Source organism: Engraulis encrasicolus, chromosome 9 (assembly GCF_034702125.1).
Source record: "Engraulis encrasicolus isolate BLACKSEA-1 chromosome 9, IST_EnEncr_1.0, whole genome shotgun sequence".
In the NCBI taxonomy this organism is placed as follows: domain Eukaryota; kingdom Metazoa; phylum Chordata; class Actinopteri; order Clupeiformes; family Engraulidae; genus Engraulis; species Engraulis encrasicolus.
In genome coordinates, this window is record NC_085865.1 from 16721899 (window position 1) to 16745523 (window position 23625).

General features: G+C 43.1%; 2 protein-coding genes across 13 annotated transcripts in view; both read right to left on the reverse strand.

Moving 5' to 3' along the window:
- Positions 1-1991: 1991 nt before the first annotated feature.
- Positions 1992-7433, reverse strand: LOC134455543 (putative mediator of RNA polymerase II transcription subunit 26). 3 transcript variants are annotated; one of them, XM_063206669.1, is made up of 4 exons: positions 7327-7375; positions 3365-3417; positions 2626-3250; positions 1992-2034 (listed from the first exon to the last, which is right to left on the reverse strand). In XM_063206669.1, the coding sequence occupies exons 1-3, from the start codon at positions 7356-7358 to the stop codon at positions 2658-2660; spliced, it is 678 nt and encodes a 225-aa protein (XP_063062739.1). In that variant the 5' UTR covers positions 7359-7375; the 3' UTR covers positions 1992-2034; positions 2626-2657. The 3 variants fall into 3 exon arrangements, with proteins under 3 accessions (XP_063062739.1, XP_063062740.1, XP_063062738.1); XM_063206670.1 differs by lacking the exon at positions 7327-7375 and adding an exon at positions 3510-3593; XM_063206668.1 differs by lacking the exons at positions 1992-2034; positions 2626-3250; positions 3365-3417 and adding an exon at positions 6265-7238 and having other exon boundaries at positions 7327-7433.
- Positions 7434-9730: 2297 nt separating this feature from the next.
- The window catches only part of relch (RAB11 binding and LisH domain, coiled-coil and HEAT repeat containing), a 92364-nt gene continuing 78469 nt past the window's right edge, over positions 9731-23625 (reverse strand). For all 10 annotated transcript variants that reach the window (XM_063206679.1, XM_063206680.1, XM_063206678.1 and 7 more), the window contains 3 exons: positions 20674-20762; positions 19236-19306; positions 9731-10597 (listed from right to left, as the gene is read on the reverse strand). In XM_063206679.1, coding sequence (XP_063062749.1) covers positions 10477-10597; positions 19236-19306; positions 20674-20762 — 281 coding nt within the window. In that variant the 3' untranslated portion in view covers positions 9731-10476. The remainder of the gene's footprint in view (positions 10598-19235; positions 19307-20673; positions 20763-23625) is intronic.

Below are 23625 nucleotides of genomic sequence, written 5' to 3' on the forward strand. Positions count from 1 at the left end.
GTGCACTTCCAAGTGTATCAGCCTAATTAGTCACACCCAGTGATTGGATACTCTTTGTTAGTCACACCCAGTGATTGGATATTCCGTAGAGTTCACCAAAGACTATCCAATCACTGGGCGTGACTAATTAGGCTGATACACTTGGAAGTGCACTGTCCTAGGATTTGAGACTTTGGTTCAAAAATAGTCCATCAGAGCAAGATATCGCAAAACACGCCCACCCAATGCAAAAGAGTGTACTCAAGCTGGGTCTGCTAAGGGGGCGTTGTCCCCTCCTTCGTCTTTTATTTTTGTGGTGTTTGCAGAAGAAGTGCGCTACCACCATCTACAGCGCTAAGGGGACTCAATTCATTCTCAACCTCAGGACTCCGAAGGTCTCCTAACCGAAGGTCTCCTAAAGTGGATACCGGAAAATAATTAAAATGACGCATCTCTGTCTAGAATATCTCTGCTTTGGTTACCCGTCAAGCAGACCTACAAAGGTTGAATTCCAATATGCGGACTCCTGTCCTTCATTACTCACTTGCCTCCTTGTGGCCTCGTGATGACGTCACCGATAAAGGAATTGCATTTTAATATCTTGCAAAATTTCCATTCTAATATAATTTTCTCATTTGCAAACAGGATAGTGAATGAAGAATTGTCCTCCAAAAGTTGTGGCTAGTTTTGGGAATAATTTTGCTATTAGCTGCAGGGCAATGGAACTCAAGAGTTGTGACAACTGGGGTACAGAAAGTCGGTTGGTGATATGATTTACGTAGATCCAAATAATTCTAGGCACAGGGTCTCTTTTCGCTATAGACTAACACAGAACCTCCACACAAGCAAAGATGACTGCACTCTTGACAATCACTTCCTGGAATCATTTTACAAAACAAAATTGCCATTAGAAAATCTCACTTCATGTACTGAAGTAAACGTGATCCAAGTTTGTATCAACTGCTAGCACATTTTAAGATATTTTAGCAGGCATCTCCAGCTCATGCCTACAATCACTTTAATAGACTAATAGGCAAGATGTGTATGGGCTACAGTTTAATACAGCCTGCATCGATGAACACCTGCATCATACATCTAAATTGTAGTGCACAAGCCCATGTCATCTACTACTCGTCTAAAGTTCATCATTTTTCCACAATTTGGTGATACCAATGTGTGGGGTATTTTTTGGTTCTGGCCCACTGACTAAGGAAACAGTCAGACGATTTAACCTAATGTATAGGCAATAGGCTTTCTAAAGGTCCATATACTCTGGATGTGAGGTTTTGTTTAATGCATTGAGACATGCCCAAACTCCCGCTACAATCTAACCTGATATTAAATTGCTGAAAAAGTGTACAACTTCATAAATTTTGTCCTATATAACTCAAAGTAAATTATCCATTAAAACTCATTTTAACATAAACAAGGTTTAGGACACAAAACTGGGCATCAGTCTGGGGTGTGCACACAATCATAATTTCAAAAAGGGAGAAAAAAAAATGCCATTAACCCATTTTAGTCTGATGACTCTTATATGTTTAACCTTTGGTGCTCCGAGACACATATAAGCTGAATTCTGGCTCTTGAGATTTTAGCTTTATTTTAAAAAAAAAAAAGGATGTTACAACTGAATGAACACTTTCTAATGCAAGATGAGGGTCTTGGGGTTTAAATGCAATTTCATGTTTTTACGTGCATCAGAGGCTAAGATATTCAGGTTTATAGGCAGAGGGCAACTTTCCCAACAAGGGCTTAGGCATTCAGCAGGCGTTTTTTTGCAGGTGCCTTAGGAATCAATGGGTTAAAGGACATCACCAAGGGTTCAGAATGGTAAGGAGTTGAATGGGGGAAATTAACTAACTTAGGGGACCAGAATTGGCTCTTTGCTTACCATATTGAAAATCTTTGCTTATGCACCACAAATAGTTCCTTGAGAAACTGATGAATTGGTTTTAGACCATCAAGACCCTTCATGCTTCAAGAACAGACAAATAAACCAGAAACAGCAATGACATGGGATTTTGAAATTTTATTGAAAATTCAAGACACGACCTGTAGAGACAAATAAAAAGTAAAGTCAAGTTAGTATTTCACATGTCAACCTCTAGAAACCATAAATCAGACAGCGGTTCCAAATTCAGTCTTTGATTTACAAAATGAGCCAAGCATCTTGAAGCCTCAGGGTTGTAAAGCACACATCCATGTGTGGCACTAGAGGAACTGGAAAGGTCATAGTGACTCCAGCTGGTCTAAACAGAATAGACTGGTTTTAAGTTAGGATTCATAAGGCATGGAGACAAGTGTAGAAAAGGAAGATCAACAAAATCCCACATTAAGGTGCAGGACAAAGGCAAAGCTTAGTGTGAGGAGTCACACACAATTGAAATTCCTTTTTGCGTTTCATTGCATGGCATGTTGATCTTTGAGGTCTTTAGATTCTCTACATCTAGGTAGAGGATCTGAGGAAGACCTCAATGACCAAAACTTAATTCTGCAGTGCCATGGAAGAAAACAAAAAAAAGGATTCAAGTGGCTTCTCACTCTAAAACATGTAAACAAGTGTAGGCCTTGACCCAGCCTGTGCTGAACTACCTGAAACTGTGCTGAACTGCCTACGAAATGCAAAATTGTGTTTCAACATACCCAACGAGTACAGCTCTGGGTGGCAGCAGCCTTCAGCTGAGAGAAGAGAGCTGCCGCTTCTGCTGGTGTTTAGACTTATGCCCTGCTGTAAGGGGCTGTTGCTCGGTCTGCTGCTCTGGTGTAGCCTGTGTTGTCAAGGATTGCTGTGTCTGTTGCACAGATTTGGACATATGGGGCTTCTGGTCATCATAGATTTGTTCCACAGGATGTTTGGATTTGCCATGTTGAGGAATACTACCCTCGTCTTGTTGCTTGGTCTGCTGCTTTGGTGGGGTTGTAGCCTGTGTTGTCAAGGATGGCTTTGGCTGTTGCACATGTTTGGAAGTAGTTTGAGGGTTCTGGTCATTATTGTAGACCTTGATCACAGGTCGTTTGGATTCATCTCTGATAACCTGCTGCTCATCTTTGATAACCTGCTGTTGATCTTCAGATAAAATGTGCATTTGCTGTTGCTGTTGAGGGATAACCCCATTGATGCCAGGGTTGCTGCTGCTGGATGGCTTGGAATGAATGTTGTTGCTGACACTTGTGGATGGTTGGAAGTCAATGTCACTTGCCGATGCCACTTCAATGCTGTTGCTGACACTTGTAGAGGGTTTGAAGCCAATCACTCCACCCCTGACACCTATGGGTGGATTTAGTTTTAGTTGGGAACACAATACCTACACAGATATCCATAATAAGGGTGTTACTACCATCTCAAAAAGGTAAATCTATTGAGCAAGGTTACTTCACCTACCATTTGCAAGCCCTAGGTCATAGGAGGCAATGGCTACAAAAAGCACAGCCAGGCTACAAACAAAAAGTGAAAAATGTCAAGACATGATATCACTTTCAAATAGCCTAATTTATTTAGAAATACCAGATGGTTAAAAAAACCATACCTTAACTGTTTCCCATTTGCGCCCCACATCATCCAGTTGTTAATAGCTGCTGCCACCACACAGTCGACACAATGTCACATTGCAGCAGTTGCCTCAAGGCAGCTTTTAAGGCAGATTAGATTTTGTTTCAACCAATCACACAATGATTAGGGAATTAAGGTCAGCTGAAGAGGTAATTAGTGTAATAATCAGGTGTGCTGTATTGAATTGTATCCTTTGGAGTCTGGCTGTCCATCACTCAAAACCACATTCAAAACAATGCAGATGGCACCTGTGTTAATGTGTTACATATTATGTCACACATATTATGTTGAAAATATAAATAAAAGAATTTTGATTCATTTGTGCACATACCTGATTAAAGGTGCACTATGCAGGAAATGGTCAAAAAAGGCACTGCAACTATGCTGCTCATTGAAACTGGGTTGCCTATTGCCAAATGGAGCATGGAGAAGATACCCCTTTTCATGTAGCCTATGAAAAGTGCAATTTTCCCAATCATATTGAATACTTTGAATTTGATGGTGGTGGTAAGTATTCATGAAAAATGTAAGTGAATGGGTGGCATGAATTCTGGAAATAAACAACTAAAAATATATAAACTCTGTTCCAATTTCTACAGTGTATGCTTGCATACCAAAGTGAACTACTATTGGCCGAATACCCTCTGCTATGATATGAGTTAGCCTTCCCGTCAAGGAAAGCTACCAAGTCAATAGGTTCATGATGAAGCAGTGATGCTTTTGCTATGCAGTGCGCATGCGCACTGTCAGTTTGATGCATTCTGGTTGAAACTTTCTATATTTTCTAAAGGTGTATAATGTGAGTGAAGACATCTCTGAACTTCCTCTAAATACCTGTACGTACTTTAGTTCTGTTATGTACTTTGCATAACTTTGAAATGCATTGATTTTCAAAGGACGGCCATGAGTTTTGGGTGTAAAATAACTGTAATGTATATTAAGCTATCAAATCAATGTGTTCTTAAGGTCTATATACTATATAGATGCTATATAATGTGCAGTGAGACATCTCCCAACTTCCTACATTAATCTACACCTTAGTTATGTATTGCACTTTGCATTACAAAATGCATTAATTTCCATTCAAATCCATTGTACAGTTATGGGTTTTGGGCCTAAAATAGCTGCACAATTTATATTAAGACATCTAACCCATATATTTTCTGAAAGCACATACACTCCTCATATAGGAAGAGTTGGAATTTGACCCAAACTCCTACATGCTTCTGCTTCAATCTAACCCTATATTAAAGGCAGCAGAGAACACCATTGGCTGCCCTCTGCCTTCTCTGGAGGGCCTTTACAGTACCCGCTGTCTAAAAAAAGGGCAATTATATCCTCAGAGACATGTCACATCCAGACCACAACCTGTCCATCTGGTAGCAGATGCAGATATATAAAAACAGACCAAAAAAACCTCTTTCTACCCAGCGGCCATTACAGCACTTAATTATGCTACCAAAGCATAGTTTATATACATACTTATTTTTGTCATTGCTTCAACAAGGAATGCTCAATTTCATTGTGCTTATCACAACGACAAATAAAAGTTATTCGATATTATATCGCTGAAATCGTGCACGACTGATACATTTTGGCCTATACAATTCATAGGAAAAGAATCCATTAAAACTGTACATTTATCAAATCCAATGGTGCCTACTTGCGATAGGCGACCAGAATGGCCTCTATGTTGTTTACCATATTGAAAATCTTTTCTTTTGCGCACCACAAATAGTCCCACTACCTTGACAAACTGATGAATTGGTTTTAGACCATCAAGAGCCTTCATACTTAAGAAAGGGTTAAATAAACCAGAAACATCAATGAAATGGGATTTTGACATTTTATTGAAGCTTTCAAGGACACGGGACCTGGAGAGACAAAAAAAAGTGTCATGGTATCAGCCTATTTGACATACCAACCTCTAGCTAAATAATCTAGACCCAGTAAAAAAAACATTAATCATATAGCAATTCCAAACACACACACACAATTCATTCTTTGATCTACACAAAATGAAGCAAGCATCCTGAAACCTCAGGGTCAGGGGCGGAGCTATAGGGGGACAAGCAGGGCCCAGGGTCCTCCTGTATTGGCGTTGGGGGCCTTATTGTGACCATGGCAGGCTGTATGGAGGGGCCCTATAGGTGGTTTGTCCTGGGGCCCTGTGTGCAACTGTTCTACCACTGCTCAGGGTCGTACAGCAGACATCAGTGTTATACTACAGCAGGGATGAGGAACTTCTCATTCGAAGGGCCACTTCAAATTTTATAAAGTCCTCCAAGGGCCGTACTATGGACACAAACCAGGATTTCCCCAAGCACTTTAGGCCTATATTGAAGGCTGTCACCTTTACAACAGACCCCACCCTCACTAGGTCCCCTGAAAATATAGATTACCTTAAACTGTATTGGCAATGTAATTTCTAAGATTCCTTCACAAAACGTCATATTTCAATCATGTGAAACTGCATAACTTTAAAATTATGTCGGGGGCCGGATAAGACTGCCTCGAAGGCCATAAGCGGCCCTCGAGACATAGGTTCCCCACCCCTGTGTAGAGAGAAGGGAAAGGTCATGGTGACATAGTGCACATCCCATGTTAAGGTGCAGGACAAAGACAACGTTTTTAGTGTGAGGAGCACACCCTTTTTTTGTTTTATTGCATGGCATTTTAATCTATCTTTGAGGTCTTCAGACTCTCTACATCTTGGCTGAGGAAGAGGATCTGAGGAAGACCTAAATGATCAAAACTTCTTAAAACTTCTAAAAAAAAAAAAAGTAATTTAAGTGTGCAGACGTCTCACTCTAAAACATGGAAACAAGTGTAGGCCTTGACCCAGTCTGTGCTGAACTGCCTGAAGCCATCTTCTAGTAGGCAATGTAAAATTGTGTTGTGTTGTAAAATTGTGTTTCAACATACCCATTTTAACACCTCCATCGAGTCCAGCTCTGGATGGCAGATTCAGCTGAGAGAGTAGAGCTGCCGCTTCTGCTGGTGTTTAGACTTATGCCCTGCTGTAAGGGGCTGTTGCTCTGTCTGCTGCTCTGGTGTAGACTGTCTTGTCAAGGATGGCTGTGTCTGTTGCACATGTTTGGACATATGGGGCTTCTGGTCATCATAGATTTGTGCCACAGGGGTTTTGGATTTGCCATGTTGAGGAATACTACCCCCATCTTGTTGCTTGGTCTGCTGCTTTGGTGGGGCTGTAGCCTGTGTTGTCAAGGATGGCTTTGGCTGTTGCACATGTTTGGAAGTAACGTGAGGGTTCTGGTCATCATTGTAGATCTGGATCACAGGTCGTTTGGATTTGTCTTTGACTAGCTGCAGTTCATCTTTGACTAGTTGCAGTTCATCTTTGAGAATCTGCAGTTCATCTTTGAGAACCTGCTGTTCACCTTTGAGAACCTGCTGTTCACCTTTGAGAACCTGCTGTTCATCTTTGATAGCCTGCTGTTCATCATCAACAAGGGTAATGTGTGTTTGAAGCTGTTGAGGGATAAGCCCCTTGATGTCAGGGTCACTGCTGCTGGATGGCTTGTAATTAATACTGTTGCTGACACTTGTGGACGGATTGAAATCAATGTCACTCGTGGATGCCGCATCAACGCTGTTGTTTACATTTGTGGATGGTTTGAAGTCAATGCCACCATTCGCAAGCCTAAAGTCATAGGAGACAATGGCTACAAAAAGCACAGCCAGGCTACAAACAAAAAGTGACAAATGTCAAGACAAGATATCACTTTTAAATAGCCTAATTTATTTAGAAATACTGGATGAAAAAAACATACCTTAACTGTTTTCCATTTGCACCACACATCATTCAGTTGTTATTAGTTGCTACCACCACACAGTTGACAGTCACATAGCAGCAGTTTCATCAATGCAGCTTTTAAGTCAGATTAAATTTTGTTTCAACCAATCACACAATGATGAGGGAAACAAGATCAGCTGAAGATGTAATTAGTGTAATAATCAGGTGTGCTGTATTGAATTGTATCCTTTGGAGTCTGGCTGTCCATCACTCAAAACCACATTCAAAACAATGCAGGGAACCCACCTGTGTGAAGGTGTCACCCCATATGTTGAAAATATAAGTTAACAAATTTTGATTCAGTTTTGCACAAACCTGCTTATAGATATACGTTTTAAGAGGCATGTGACCTCCATTTACATTTTTTAGAACGAGGACAATTATTAAGTGTTTATAAAGCTTAGTCCACACTGCCCTCACAACCTAGACTTCATGTACTGTACTTCTGTCGAGGGGGCATCAACACACCATCCATTTCCATCACAAAATTACCACAACATTAACAACAACAGATTAAATTGGCTGAATCCTCATGGACTCGTACCATATGACCTGGCTGCGTCATTGGCAGTTAACACCCAACATGCCCCTTAATATTTTAGGCAAGAGGGGCCGCAACAAACTGCCATGAAGTTGTGCGTCCCAACTGGTAGAGTTGGGGAGTTTCAACAAATTGTCATGGAGTCCTTGAGTCCGTTTTAATATGCGACCTTGCCTCCTCCACTTGCGCTTGTCTCCTCGTCCCGCCTCCTGGCCCCTCCTCCGTGGAGAAAACGATAAAGTTTCCCAGCTGTCAGCCTAGCCACAACAACTTTTGAGGGACTGTTTTTCATTCACCATCCCAATTGCAAATGAGAAAAAGACTCTACAATCGAGCTTTTGCAAGATATTGAAATATAATGCTGTTGTCAGTGATGTCATCATGACGAGAAGCAAGTGGAGGAGGCAAGGCCGCATATTAAAACGCACTCCTTGTCCTAAATGGAAATTAAAATGTAGTGGGAGGACATCGAAACCAGAAAGGAGGCTGGGAGCGTGTGCATCAACAGTATGAATGTAGCAGGGCTTGACAAATATTTTTGTGCTCATTGGCCAGTAGTGATTGTTCAAGTCACTAACCATTTAGGTCACGCCTTTGTATTTTTTTTCTTTACTATGATACAGATAAAATCAGAAGATGAAGCGCAAGAAGATCATGCTATCAACATACCTTCGTAATTACACAAAAATAAACCAGATCAGAAACATTTTCTTGAACGTAAACAATTGTTTGGGCAAACAGAACATATGATAACCCAAAAAGAAGAAGACCCGAAGATTGTTGGCCCACTGGTAAATGCTGTATGCCAGATTACTGTATCAGCCCAGCCTGAAAATACCATACTCCAGGGGTGGGCAATTATTTTGGCTCAAGTGCCACATTTGGTTTTTAAAATATTGACTGAAGGGCCAGATATTACGGGCAACTTACCGGTGTTAACAATAATAATAATATACGTGGGCAATGGGCATAACGTGTTTCATTCCTGCACATTATATTGGAATGTATTTAGAGAGATGAATACAGTAGTAGTTTACGTGGTTGATCTCAAACCTGCAAGACCCTTGGGTAGCCTTTTTAACAATGCTGGGTGAGTGTATCACTTTAAAGGCTCGGTGGGCCATATAAAATGTAACAGCGGGCCACATGTGGCCCCCGGGCCTGACTTTGCCCTCGCTGCAGACAAACCTCCAAGTCTCAGGCCAATCTGTTGGCGTCACTGTGTTGACTCTCAGTCAAAAAACGACAAAACAAAAAAACGGCACGCACCATACACAACACGCAGACATCTGGAAAGCTATCAGTGCTACTGGTTAAACTTTAATCGCGACATGCAAATTTTGTTCTTATTGCAGGGTGGTGACCTGTGTCAATAATTCACATGGCAGATATTTCTTACAATGGGGCCTAATTAAAATGTTAGACTCGCACAACAAAGAGGTGATTGTGAGGGAAGGGGATTCCTTGATCGGCCATTTGTCCTTCGAACTTTGAACGTCATGTCTTGCAAACCACCATGTTAGGCCTTTGATGTTTTAAGAAAAATTCCCGATATTCTTTTGTGTATTTGCTAAAGGCTAGGGTTTACTGCTTTTACACCTGCCACACAGCCACACACAGTCATACACACACCTCACCCTCTCTCACACACGCACGCACACACCTAAGGTGCACTTATGACATGGAACAGTAAATAGGTGATGCAGAGTCACAAAATTAGTGAAGTCATAAGTATAGTTCGTTTTAAGCTGTAAGTCATTCCCATTTATAAAGAATTCCAAAACAACAATGACTTCATGAAGTAAGAGGATACAAAAAAAAGACTTCCAAGGCCTTTCTACAAGTTTCTCGTTTTTTTAATTATTAGATGACACCAATTTTTCAAATGTACATAATAGCTGTACCGTTCTCGTTCTTCAGTGTATAATACATATATTTACTGTTAGAGAGCATATCCAAAAACGAAAGAAAAAAGATACCCAAACAAAGACACCCGCTTATAGGAAACGAACAACAGACAAACAAATAAACAAAGGAAAAAAAAAAACATCCACGGCAACACAGAGGGACCACACAGGGAGGGAATCATGAGTAGTCTTGCCTTTACACCTTCAAAACAACATCAACAAAAAAACAAAAGCAAAAACAAAACAGTAGTGTTTTTTTTTATATAAGACTGTGCAATAACTCAAAGGAAAGAAACAAAACAAAGTGAAGTGCAAATCTTTGGAGGTTGGAATAAAGTTATGTGACATAAATAATAAAGATATAAAATAGAGCCTTTCGAAATCCAGACAGACGAAACAAAATAAAGGCAGACGATTGATTTCTTCAAGTAGAGGGTCCCCAGACTGCAAAGGCTCATGGGAAGTTTAACCCCCCAATGGAGAGTCTAGGCCACGCCCCTTCCTGTCACACTTATGGAATCTAAGCACTGATCTCAAAAATATACACAAAATTGATGCCACAGCCGTTCTCTGTGAATGCTGCATTCCAGTATTCTTTAAAAATCAGAGCTTAGGTGCTATTGGTACGACCGAAAGGGGGGTAACTTAAATTCTCAATAAAAAAAGCAGCTCGTTTCTCTCATTTCTTCCTCTGGAACACGTTAGCCAACATGGCGCCAGAGGTGGTCAGTTGACCCATCTTACTCAGGAACTTCGTCTTGGCGTCTTCGCCGACAAGACTTGCTGCGATAGACATGGACCTAGAGAGAGAGAGAGAGAGATATACAGCATAGACTGATTCATTTGTGATTTGTAATTTGTGATTAATGTGTCTGCATTGCTTTGGCAGCACTACACTAAATGGCCATGCCGATACAGCTTTTTTAAATTGGAAGGAGAGAGAGAGAGAGAGAGAGAGAGAGAGAGAGAAGGCAATTCAATTATGAGATTTTAACTATGATTACATAAAGCTCCTCTCCTTACTTGCCCTCTTCACACCAATACAGATAAACCTAACCACGGACAGAGAGAGAGAGAGAGAGAGAGAGAGAGAGAGAGAGAGAGAGAGAGAGAGAGAAAGGCAGAGTCTGCAATTAATGACAACCAACCACCAACCAACCAACCATAAAGCTAAACTCAGAGGGCGAGATGGAAGGTGTGCAATTACAGACAACCATAACTACACGCAACTCCTCTCCTCTCCTCCCAGCCAGCACTAAATCACACTAATGCAACCAAAATCAGTCACATTTTCAAACACAACTTTTTCTAAAAGGCTGTAATTGTCACATTGTTCTTCTCAGTTTGGGTTAGTTTGCCTTGACTGTGTCAAACGTTTCTCAGAGAGAGAGAGAGAGAGAGAGAGAGAGAGAGAGAGAGAGAGAGAGAGAGAGAGAGAGAGAGAGAGAGAGAGAGAGAGAATCGCAATCTGCAATTAACGAAAACCAAAAACTGCATACCCAAAATCAGTCACATTTTCAGACACGATTCTCTCTTTAACTGTCCCATAGTTCTTCTCGCGTTGGGTTTGTTAGACTGTGCTGTGCCAGAGCTTCCCAGGCCTTATCTCCTGTATAAGTTGCTGAACCAGAGGCCGACTAAGGGTACTAAAGGGTAGGGCTGGGCGATATGGAAAAAAACTATATCACGATATGGATTACTTTATATCACGATAACGATATAGCACAATTACATACGTTTTCAGTTATTCTCTTTATTTGCTCTTTATTTTTTCATGTCGCAAAACAACCTTTCTTTAAAATTGATCTTTTACAACATGAAATGTAATTAAATGATATTCAATTGTATAAAATTGATGAAATTACTATCACGATATAAACGATATAGGAGAAAGGTCACGATATACACTTTTATATCACGATAACGATATATATCGTCATATTGCCCAGCCCTACTAAAGGGTACTTTCTGGCTGCCGCAGGAGTGTTTATGTTGCGCATCCGCCCGTGCTGTGAAACAAAAAAAACCCCTCAAGCCCTTATTGTGTTTGAGAGCCCACAAAAACACCCCAGCGTTAAAAATGGTGCCACTCGCAAGAAAATACCCACAGGGAAAGAAGTCCACCCTCTTTCTTTTACCTTGTGAGCGAGCAACCAGTGCAGAAAGACCACAGGACAACATTGGAGAGACTGAAAAGCTACACAGTGCTTGCTATAATCCCATAGCACAACAATGGCGAGAGATAGAGAGAAGCTATACTCATGAACGGCGTGACGTTTTCCATGTGCGTAACGCCCAGTTGTGGGGGAAAACAGCTCATGCAAGTCAATTGGTGATGTTGGGGTTTAATAAACTAAAGATACGGACCTGTAGACTAGTGTTGTTCACGTGCAACATGCCGAAAATGTTTTGTGTTGCCGGCTGTTAAAATAATATAGCCAAAAAGCCGTGGCTGAAGCATGGACTGTGTTCATTTAGGCAAGCCGATGTAGCATGTAAGTTGATGAGACATTCGGTTTGTTTTCACCCATAAAGGGGCGTAACGCACATTGAGGAGCAAAGTATCCGGATGGCCGTTCATGCCTACACAGAGAGTGCGTTAACTGTATATGCAGTTCAGTATCCTGAATACGAGGCTTATCCCGCTTATGGTCAAATTTGTGATATTAATACTAACGCAATATGAAATCCGAGAGAAAGGGGTCTCTTTCTCTCCCAATGACCTTACTGCACAACTTATTCCAGTTCCAAGCGGCCATAATTTATAAATCACACCAGGTATCTTGCTTGTTTGTTACTACGGCCTACAGTCTACGTTGATTCGCACATGGACGGCAAGCTTGCTGATAAAACGATTCCATCTCTTTCTTGTCCTTCCCTCTCGCACAGCTCAATTGAGATCCAAGCATCTTTGGTACCCGGGATAAGGTGTTTCCATGTGTCAATATCTCGATTTCTTTCGGAGTACTCCACTTAGTATATCCCGATTTCTCAAAATCCTGAATAAGGGATGCTGAAGTCAGGAAAAGGTGTTTATATGTTCAAAACACAAATTCGGGATACTTTAATATCCTGATCATATTCGGGATACTGGGCTGCATATAAAGGCACTAAGTGTTGCAAGGCCATAGCATAACATTGGAGAGAAAGATTAAAGCTACATAGTGCTCTAGAAGCCATAACACAAACGGCCCGAGAGAGAGAAAGGCGATCCAGGGTGCAAGACTATAGAACAGAGAGATGGAACGCAATTGTGAAGGGTTAGGCCGGGAGCCACGTATACCCCTCAGGATGTTTTTTGCTTACTTTTTTTCACTATGATTTCCTGTTAGTATATACCCTGGGCCATAACGAGTTGATAGGGTGCACTCCCAACTCGGCCCCGTTTGGTCTCAGGGCCCAAAAAAACATCTTTTAAGGAAAAGCTGCAGGCGAAATTATATACTTGTAAATATTAAGGTACTGCAACTGCAAAAATGGTCCTAGAACCCTGTATATCATCCTGTCACATAGGGGAACCAACCTGAAAAATGTTTCAGGGCTTGGGGCTTTTATTCTGTCAAATATCATCTTCAACATACCCCAAAAGCCCCAAGAGAAACAGACTGGCAAAGGTTTACATATGAGGGTAGGACACTATGCATTCAACCTTGATTATATCAGTCAGTGTAAGTCACAAAAAGATGTGGTGTTATTTGAAAGCTCTTTTCTGGCTCTACAAATGACACAAGCAGTATGGAATACAACAACCGTCAGAATATGAATTATGATGCCAGTTTTATTATGAGCCATATTATGAGCCAACTCTTTTGACCCCCCCCCCCCCCCCCCCCCCCCCCCCCGCTCATAACTCATGAACGGAATAAGGTTTGACCACCAAACTTGGCGGAGATGATCTACATATGGACATCTATGAATGAAATCATTTTTTGTGTCATTATCTGGTATTATAACGTTATTATTATTTTATCATTATCATTATCTGATTGTAATGCCCAACATTTCGCATAATGTATTTTCCATCAAATTTAGGTAATGCACTTAAATTTTAATGATTACATGCTTCACACCACTTAAATGCTCACAAAGCTGTCTGGTGCTAATGGAAATAGCAATAAAATATGAAAAAGGAACAATAATGAGACTTAGATCAGTGATTTTCAGTCAGACATACCTGTCAGAAAACCGGAAAATCTTTTGGTACTAAACTGTAGCCAAGTTTCGCAGTCATAGCTTAAGTCGTTAAGGAATTATACGACATCAAAGTTGGTGCGGGCACTTTTAGCCCCCCCAGTCTGGATAGGGTTAATATTGGTGTCAGATTCACACAAATGCAGTTCTGGGATGGGGTGCTACCTTGCTACTACACAGGCACATTAAGAATGATTGAAATCTGTGTCGGTCGGGTCCCAATGTGTCTGATTTCACTTGAAATGACACTAAACCCCATAGCACAATATGGTCTGATGGACATCTTGTGCAGTGCTGTATGACCTTCGGCCAACCCGGGGTGATACAGAGACCATATGTATGACCATAACACAAACACTGGAGTGTGGAGACACAGGGCACACATGGCTGCATGTTCACCAGTCCAGACACACACTGTACATGTTAGCATACAGTACGCAATTTGAGTTTGTAGCTAATCTGATCTGTATGAAATGGCTAAGAAGGTGTTCTACATTACATTACATTAAGCTGACGCTTTCATTTTTATTAAAGGCCAACTTCCGATAAAACTCAGTTTTACTCACTCCTTTCGAAGATCGGACGGTCACCCCAAGTTAAACTCACTTGCAGGGCTCTCATAGCGGTGCGTCAACTCTCCTGGCTGTGTTTCCCGGTGTTTCCCAATTTACATAAATAATGCAGAGAAACGAGCGAATCACGAAAGCCTTTCTGTGTTTCGTCACGTCGAAAGAAGGCGTTGCCCACAAAGGTTTATATCGAGCCATTTATCTAAAAACATGTCGAATAATTTTTTTCTGCTTGTTTTCAAAACAAGCAACGTCTGGTGGCCCGAAACATAGCTTAGCTTAGCTATCAGCTGGTTGCTACTCTCAGGTACACACACAGCACAAAGCCTCATACATAAAGCCTGCTCACTCCGGTTGCTCCGTGCCTGCAGCTCGCCTAGGGGTCGCTGTCGAAAGAGCACAGCCCTGAATGGAGCCTGCACGCCTCCGTTGGCGCCCCTATAGTGCAGTACCACCCGGGGAAGTGGCGACTCTGTTTCCCATTACATTCTCTCCAAGAACTGGAGGACTGAGCCAATCAGAGACGCGTTTCTTTGAGAGCAGGAGGAGTGAGCCAATCAGAGACGCATTTCCACGAGAAACACGGAACACTCTCTCGTTTCTCCACAAGCCACCTTGCCAGCTTGCAAAAACGTCTTGAAACAAAGCAACCAGAACGTTTTTTAAAACAGGACCAACGCGTAACACATTCAATAACAATTGGGAACACGGCAATATTAATTAAATGACGTTGAGAGGCCATCTTTAAAAGCGACCAACAGTTATTATCTGTCAGGGTACTGGTCCCTAGAGCAATGTGGGGTTAGGTGCCTTGCTCAAGAGCACTTCAGCCACGGATGGAGATGTAGGGAGAGTTCAGGGGGAATTCGAACCTGCAACCCCTAGATTGAAAGACCAACTGTCTAACCACTAGGCCACGGCTGCCCATGGCTAAACATTTCTTGAAAAAGGTCTATGGTCAGATGACAGCCACACGCTCTTCTAGGGGCAAGAACACATCAGCACCATAATCATGGTGACTGATGACAGGGATGATCAAACCCAAGACATGTTTTGACAACAGAACGACAGATGAAGGAGATCGTGGACATGTGTGCTAGAGGAACGGGTGGAAAAAGCACACTAGATGGTTTTCGCCGTAGTTACAAACTAGGATGGGTGACACAACATTCCACCAGATTCCCGTTGCTAGGGTTTCAAGCTGTCAGCTGTGAACCATGGTGACATTAATGGCACCAGATGTGACCAGACGCCACTTTGAGTTTTGGGGACAAGCAAGTGTATTGAGGGAGCTGCACACACATGTTCACAATATGGAGAACGTGTCCTTAGAAAAGCCACAGCAAAGACGATGTTGTGCCTTTAAGCCTTAAGACAGATGGGGGGTAGATGGGTGGACCACGGGAGGGTGGGAACCGATATGCGTCAAGTTCACGCGTTCCGGGGGAACATTTTGCCTGTCGCACTGCTGAAACGTCAAGCTTGTGCTTTTGCGGTCAACACTCTGATCTTAAGCTTTTAAGGAGAGAACTTGTTTGTCACGCCAGTGAAACATTGAGTCGATGTTGTCAATGCTCAACACTTCCAACACACCAAGCTCTTTTCGTGTCATGTTCAAGTCCTGTGAGACAACATGATGTGTTGTGACATTATTTTTTTAAATGGACAACCACAAAGCGAGAATGAGACACAATTTCCTCACAAACTATTTAGGTCGCCTGTGGACTCAAAGGAACCGTATGTTTTTTTGTTTTTTAATTCCACTCTCCCTGAGAGAAACTACCGACCACGGATGATCCCATGATCAGCGGCTGTGGCTGTCGTGCATTTTACGTAAAACTGAAACGTGAGGTTTGTGAGCGCTGTGTTTGGCGCGGTGGAGGGCTGAGCACGAATGGCGCTGGCTGGTCGGCCGCCCCATAATGACATGTGCCAATGCCAGTGACCTCCACCGCGTTTCTGGGAAGAGACGAGCAGAGAAGAGCACAGCAGCATAGCACAGCTCAGTACTGTGTGTTAATCACAATCCAGTCCTGCCCATCCTTGTCCCTGTCCCTCAAAAGCATCCAGCCTCAACCCTGCCCATCCTAAGCCCTCGGTCATGGCATGCATAACCCAGCCCTCTCTTTAGTCCACAGTCATTCAAGGCTGGGGCTAGACCAGTACAGCAAAGCCCAGCCCAACCATGGAACCTCTCCTTGTCTGAGTTCACTCGGTTGAAGGAAATATGCGCCCTGGTCTTCAGTCACTCCTTTAGGACGTTCCTCGTGCGAGTTCATCCTGTTACAAGTGTGCCAAAGTCCTCCCAGTCACTTTGAGCCCTCCTTGTCTGGAGCTTGCCTTCTCACTCGGTTCATACCATTCTTTGTCTACACTTGATGCTTCAAAAGGCGTCTCCAAGTTCTTAGCCACAGCCCAAACTCACCCCAGGCTGTGGCCCTCAGTCATTACAGCACCCCCCCCTCCACCCCGTCAACCTCAACCCTGCCCATCATAAGCCCTCGGGTCAGCCATGCTCTTGGTCAGACCAAGTCTCGAAGAGATTCGAAAGTCGATGATAATCAGGCTAGCATAACCCAGCCCTCTCCTTAGTTCCAGTCATTCAAAGCAGACCAGAGTAGCAAAAGCCATGGCCTGGGACGTTCCTCATATGAGTTCATCCTGTTGCAAGTGTGTTCAAGACCTCTCGCTTACCTCCTATTCTGGCACTTTATCATTCATTCGGTCATAACCAAGTCCAGCAGCCCTGGCCAACTCAGTTATCCCCCAGACCATTCCTTACCCTTACTGTATGTCATTTAGTGCCCTTCCTGTCGGTGTTCAATTCTTTAACAATGAACCCTCAGACACAGCCCAAACTCAGCCCAGGCTGTGGCCCTCAACTCTCTCAGAGGCCGTTCAGTACAGCCCATTACTGTAAAAATGTGTCAAAGACCTCTGTCACTAAGGCAAAACCACCCAACTCCACAACAATCCATCACAAGCCCTCGGCCATTCAGGGCTGTCCTTGTCTGCTTGTACACATGCTGCTGCTTTTTCACGCACGCATAACTCAAATCAACCCAGCCCAGCCTAGCATCGACTCTCAGTGATTGAGGAACACCGTAATCCAGCGCTGGCCCTCAAGTCAATAAATGTCCACCTAGCCTCCTCCTTCATGGCATTAAAATGTACCCACAGTCACAGTGGAACCAGCTCAGCCCCAGCCTGTTCTTAAATCACTCAGTGCCTCAGTGTCTCAGTCACTCAGTGCCCTCCTTGTCTGACCTCATCCTTTGAAAATGTGCCCTGCCTGCCATTAACCCATTGTGTCCTGGAGCGACATACACGCTTCAATCAGCTTCTTGAGATTTTAGCTGTTTTATTACAAATGTGGGTAAGTTAGCACTGAATGAACACATTCTAGTTCAAAATGAAGGTTCTAGCTTTTAAATGCAACTTATTTCATGTTTTCATGTGCTTCGCAAGCTGAGATATTTAGGTTTTAATAAAGAGGGGGCACCTTTTCCCAAAAATGGGTTAGGCTAAAACGGGTTAAACATGGTCCTTTTTTGCCAACAATGTTTCTCCACTAGACAGTGCAAAATTACTACGTAATATAAGACCTAATAAAGTCCTCTTCTGGATGGGACAAAAAATAATCTGTTTTGATACATCGCTATATTAAGACAAGCACAACCACTTTACTATCCTCAGCAATTATGATTGTGTATAAAGTGTATGACATGACAATGTAATTAGTGTAAGTGAAATGACAATGAGCAGACTGGCGTCATGTAAAGGAGTATGTATGACTACATTTACAACTCTAATTCTGAATAAAGCTTAATTCCGCTTTGAAAACGTCATGCAAACACTTCACACTTTGGAATTAAATGAAAGATCAAAGTAAACTTGACGGAACGATTTCATTCTGAATAATGAATTCGGTATTAACCCATTGACGCCTAAGGCACCAGCAAAAAAGGGTGCTGAATGCCTGAGCCCTTTTTAAGAAAAGCTGCCCTCAGCCTATAAAAACCTACATATATCAGCTTCTGAAGCATATAAAAATATGCTCTAAGTTGCATTTAAACGCTAAGACCCTCATCTTTCATTAGAATGTGTTCATTCATCTCAAACAAACAGAGATTTTTAATAAAGTTGTCTCAAATCTCATGAGCCTGAATGTTGCGTGACGACGCTCCAGGCGCCAGGGCCTATGTTGCGCAACGCAACATCAGTCATCAATGGGTTAAAAACCTCATGTAAACGTAGCCTCAAGTATCTCAAGGCAGTGCATTCTGCATGGAGGTGTGACGCCTTTGCAAGTTAACTCGTGGTCCTCAACGCCGTGGGAGAGGAAACACTCTGCTGTGCCCTGACCAAATCCATGCCTAACCCGAACCTGTCTGTAAAGCAGTGTTTTTGCTGCTTTACTATCGGCGAAACAAGCAAGGAAAATGGCAATTTCTTGCAAAATTGTGCCCACACCAAAACCATCTCTAAACCTAACCTTGTGGAGCACAAGTCAACATTTAAAGGCGTAGTGCACAAGCGCAATAGACGGTTCAGGCGTGTCTAATTTACTTTTATTCTGCCATGTTGAGAGAGAGAGAGAGAGAGAGAGAGAGAGAGAGAGAGAGAGAGAGAGAGAGAGAGAGAGAGAGAGAGAGAGAGAAGTAGTAGTGTTCCTCACCCTTGTGCCTCTCCGACACCCCTGTTTTCCACCTTCAGCTCACACTCTTTAATCATGGAGCTCAGAATAACCTGCAAAACACACGCACACACAAAACACACACATTTTACTTCTTTATTTGGATTGACAGATATATCATGGATGGCACAATTCAAAATTTCATACAGTACAAAAAATGTTCTCTTCACAATGTCTTTAAGGATAAAGATGGAATCTGCGTACATCTCTTCTCGCACACAAGCATGGACGCAAACTCATGTATGCACGCACACACACACACACACATACAGATCAAAATAAGACCACTGCTGGGAAGAGTATTTCCGCATCTCACTTTCCGTGTAGGCCGTGTGGTCGGAACCCTGCCTCAGCTGATCATTAGTTGGCACACAGAGATCCTTTTTTCTCTTTCTATTTTCATTCATTCATTCATTCATTCATTCATTCATTCATTCATTCATTCATTCATTCATTCATTTTCTCTTCCTGTCACTCATTTTCTTTTTCTGTCTTTCTTTGTGGGTTTATTTACAGCAAGTGGTAGTTAAGAGGCACATTATGGGAGGTTTATAATAATCCCAAGGACCGAGCGAGAGTTTACAGTAATAGTCACCAATAACAATAACTACCCCGTCAATCTGTCTGGCAAGCGCATTACAGTAACAGTCATGATAATAATAACCCTTCAATCCCATTAGTCCAATCCGGGTTACACTTCGACGAAATGAAATGGGCCAAACACTCCAGTAGTACGAAAGGAAAAAAAGGTTCTCAAGTTCATGAACTCGTGGGGCCCCATACCATTTGATCTGATCTGCTGTGTTGGGTTGTAAGACCTTACGGTAACACAGGCATAATAATAACCCTCCAATCCAAGTCTCACTGTGACTCAAAGGGGCCAGGCCAACACTGTACTCAGGCTGACAGCAACAACAACAACACAAAAAATATAAAAAAAATATGAGTTCATGAACTTGTGGGGCCATTTGGTAGCCCTCAATGGCCCCTTCTGCATCTGTGTTAGGACAGGGTGAGCAATGCATAAAGAGCTTTGACGAAAGCCACTAACTTACTGTAAAAATGCGCTCTGCTCTTAGTCTAATAATTAAAAAAAAAAAAAAACAATTATGTCGACCACCTTGTGCCTGTTTTGTTTAGTGTATGACATAGCCTTGCTCTTTGCTTTTTTTTGTGGAAAAGTTTTGGATCTACAGTGTTTCCCAACCTTTTTTTTCTTGCTAACCCCTAAGCCTTTTTGTCATACCATGAGTACCCCCTTACTCATGCTCTATATCCCTATGTGACTATGTTCCATATTTTTTGTTTAATTTTCCCAAGTACCCTCCGCAGTGTGCTTGCGTACCCCTAGTGGTACACGTACCCCTGGTTGGGAAACACGGATCTAGAGTACAAAAACACCCTGCATTCAGACACCCACCTCGTGTTCGGGGGAGAAATGCTCCATGTCGGCTCTCAGGCACCTCAGACCGGGAAGGAAGTGATTCACCATCAGCTCCTCAGAAATGACTGGGGGCAGCAGGAGTCAGGGAAAGGCTAACCATACGCTGGGAAACATGGGTTTGCATTACACTATACTGCATTTACATTTAACAGACAGGTTTGGCCAAAGCGACTGAGAGAAATCAGAAGACTAAGATCATTTCAAGAGGACATGAAGAGCACCATACAAGTGACACAGTGACTTGTTTCCTAAAGTAAAGTGAAGTGAAGTGATGCCACAGAGATTAAAGGATAAACTACCAGCACAGTGTATGTTTCCATAGTGTATGCATTCAGTTCAGTACAATGGTAGTAGGTGTGTAGGTGTAATTCCTCATGGAAGGATGTATAATCAGAGATTCTTTAAGTATGAGATAGGCCAATGTAATAGGTTGCTATGGGCATCTAACATGACCAGGTTCCGGTCTGCCTAAAGGGCGTGTCATAATGCTCCTAGCATTGAATAGAACAGTCCTTAGGTCTGCCTAGGTCTGCCTAAAGGGGGATTTCCCCCCTCCCCCTTGCAATAATAGAACCCGGAAACAATGGGCCAATGGAACCTCTCTCTCTCTACTCTGTCTGGTATAACTGTATGGAGTACAGTATATGTGGTATGCTGGGGATGGTGGTGGTTGGGGGGGTGGTGGGGGGGGGGGGGGGGGTGGGTTTGGGGTGACTGTCTGATGCTCAACACTTTTTGTTAGTCTGAAGACAAAAGGAATGAATGTCATCAGGATGTATCCTAAGATTCAATGGCTGTTTGTAGAACTCTAAACACTCGAAACACTCTAGAGCCCAAAAGAAAATTTAAATACTGAAATGAAATCAATAAAAAATGAATGAAAGCAATAAATAATAATTAAAAAAAAACCCTTTGGCATTCCTCCATCCGCCTCCTATTGTGCTAGTGAGTGACATGCTTGTAAAATCACCACAGGCACCAACGTCATCAGTGGGAAGCGGCTGCCATATTTGATGAGGTCACATGCACACAAACTCTGGCAGATGTAGAAAGGGTCACATAAAACTGTGTGTATGTGTCTGTGTCTCTTTGAATGTGTGCATGTATGTGTTGTGCGTTTCTTTATGCGTGCATGAGCGTGTGTGTGTGTGTGTGTGCATGTGTGAGTGTGTGCATGTATGTGTTGTGCGTTTCTTTATGCGTGCACACGTGTGTGTGTGTGTGTGTGTGTGTGTGTGTGTGTGTGTATGTGTGTGTTTGTGAGTGTGTGTGTGTGAGTGTGTGTGTGTGAGTGTGTGTGTGTGTGTGTGTGTGTGAGTGTGTGTTTGTGTGAGTGAGTGTGTGTTTGTGTGAGTGTGTTGGTTCAGGGTCTCCCTGTGGTTGCTGCAGACTGTGGTGCCATGGTTGTGCCATGGCTGTGGCTCTCTGGGAGTGTGAAGCTATATTCAAGGGCCTGGCCTTACTTGGCTAGGTTGTTCTTCACAGCCCGTGTCCCAAGGCCTCCTGCTGACCAACCATGGGCCATGGGGTTACAGGGAGAGCGCACACACACACACACACACACACACACACACACACACACACACACACACACACACACACACACACACACACACACACACACACACACACACACACACACAGGCAGAGACAGGCAGAGACAACCACAGGGGCCAAGCAAAGCCGCCATCATGACAGACGGAGCCAATAACCCAGTGAACCACCGAACAAGAGTGGAACAAGGGGCCACATGAACGAACGAACGAACGAGTGAACGAATAAACTGCATTCTCACAGAAAATGCAAAAAGTGGGCTTGCCTTTCACCATTACTTTCAATGGGGACAAAAAGTTGCATAAAATAATGTGTAACGACAATAACGGGGGAAAAAAAAGACAAGAGGTCAGACATGCAATGTAATGTTTTAACATCTCTAAAACGGGCCAGTCGCAGTGCGGCGGGATGGTACCATGCTCGGGCTACCTCAGTCATGGAGGAGGATGGGGGAGAGCACTGGTTAGTTACTCCCCCCACCAACCTGGTGGATCAGCAATCGAATCAGCAACCTTTGGGATAAAAGTTCCCAACTGTTTACCCATAACTGCCCAAGGAGTGAAGTATTGAATTGAAGGAGAGCAGAGTGAGAGGGAACGGGGCTAGCTATTGAGAGAAGGTAGAGGGGACTGAGCCACGCGAACGAAGGAGAATTGGAGTGGAGGAGCGAGTAAGAGCGAGAGCTTGCCCTGCAATGTTGCCCACTAAGGCATGTGCTCCTGCTGGGAAATGTAACCAGAGGGGCCGGATGAGTGTGTGTGTGTGTGCGTGCGAGAGAGAGAGAGAGAGAGAGAGAGAGAGAGAGAGAGAGAGAGAGAGAGAGAGAGAGAGAGAGAGAGAGAGTGCGTGTGTGTGAGAGAGTGAGTGAGTGAGTGAGTGAGTGAGTGAGACAGACAGACAGACAGACAGAGAGAGAGTGTGTGTGTGTGTGCGAGAGTGAATAAGTGAGAGAGGCAGACAGAGAGACAGACAGACAGAGTGAGAGTGTGTGTGTGTGTGCGAGAGTGAATAAGTGAGAGAGGCAGACAGAGAGACAGACAGACAGAGTGAGAGAGTGAGAGAGTGAGAGAGAGAGAGAGAGAGAGAGAGAGAGAGAGAGAGAGAGAGAGAGAGAGAGAGAGAGAGAGCAAGAGAGCGAGAGAGTGCTGGGAAGTGTTACCAGCGGAGGCCGGTCGAGCCTCTCCCTCATTACCCTGACAACATCACAGAGCAGAGGGAGCGGTGGTGGTGGTGGTGGGAAGCACTGCGCTCCCTGCCATCCACCCTGCAATTTGGAGTACAGAAATGGATGAGGTTTATTTTCTTTCTTTCTTTTTCTTTCTTTCTTTTACTGCCAAGCGGGATATGCAAGCAAGGAGAAAAGGGAAAGAGAGA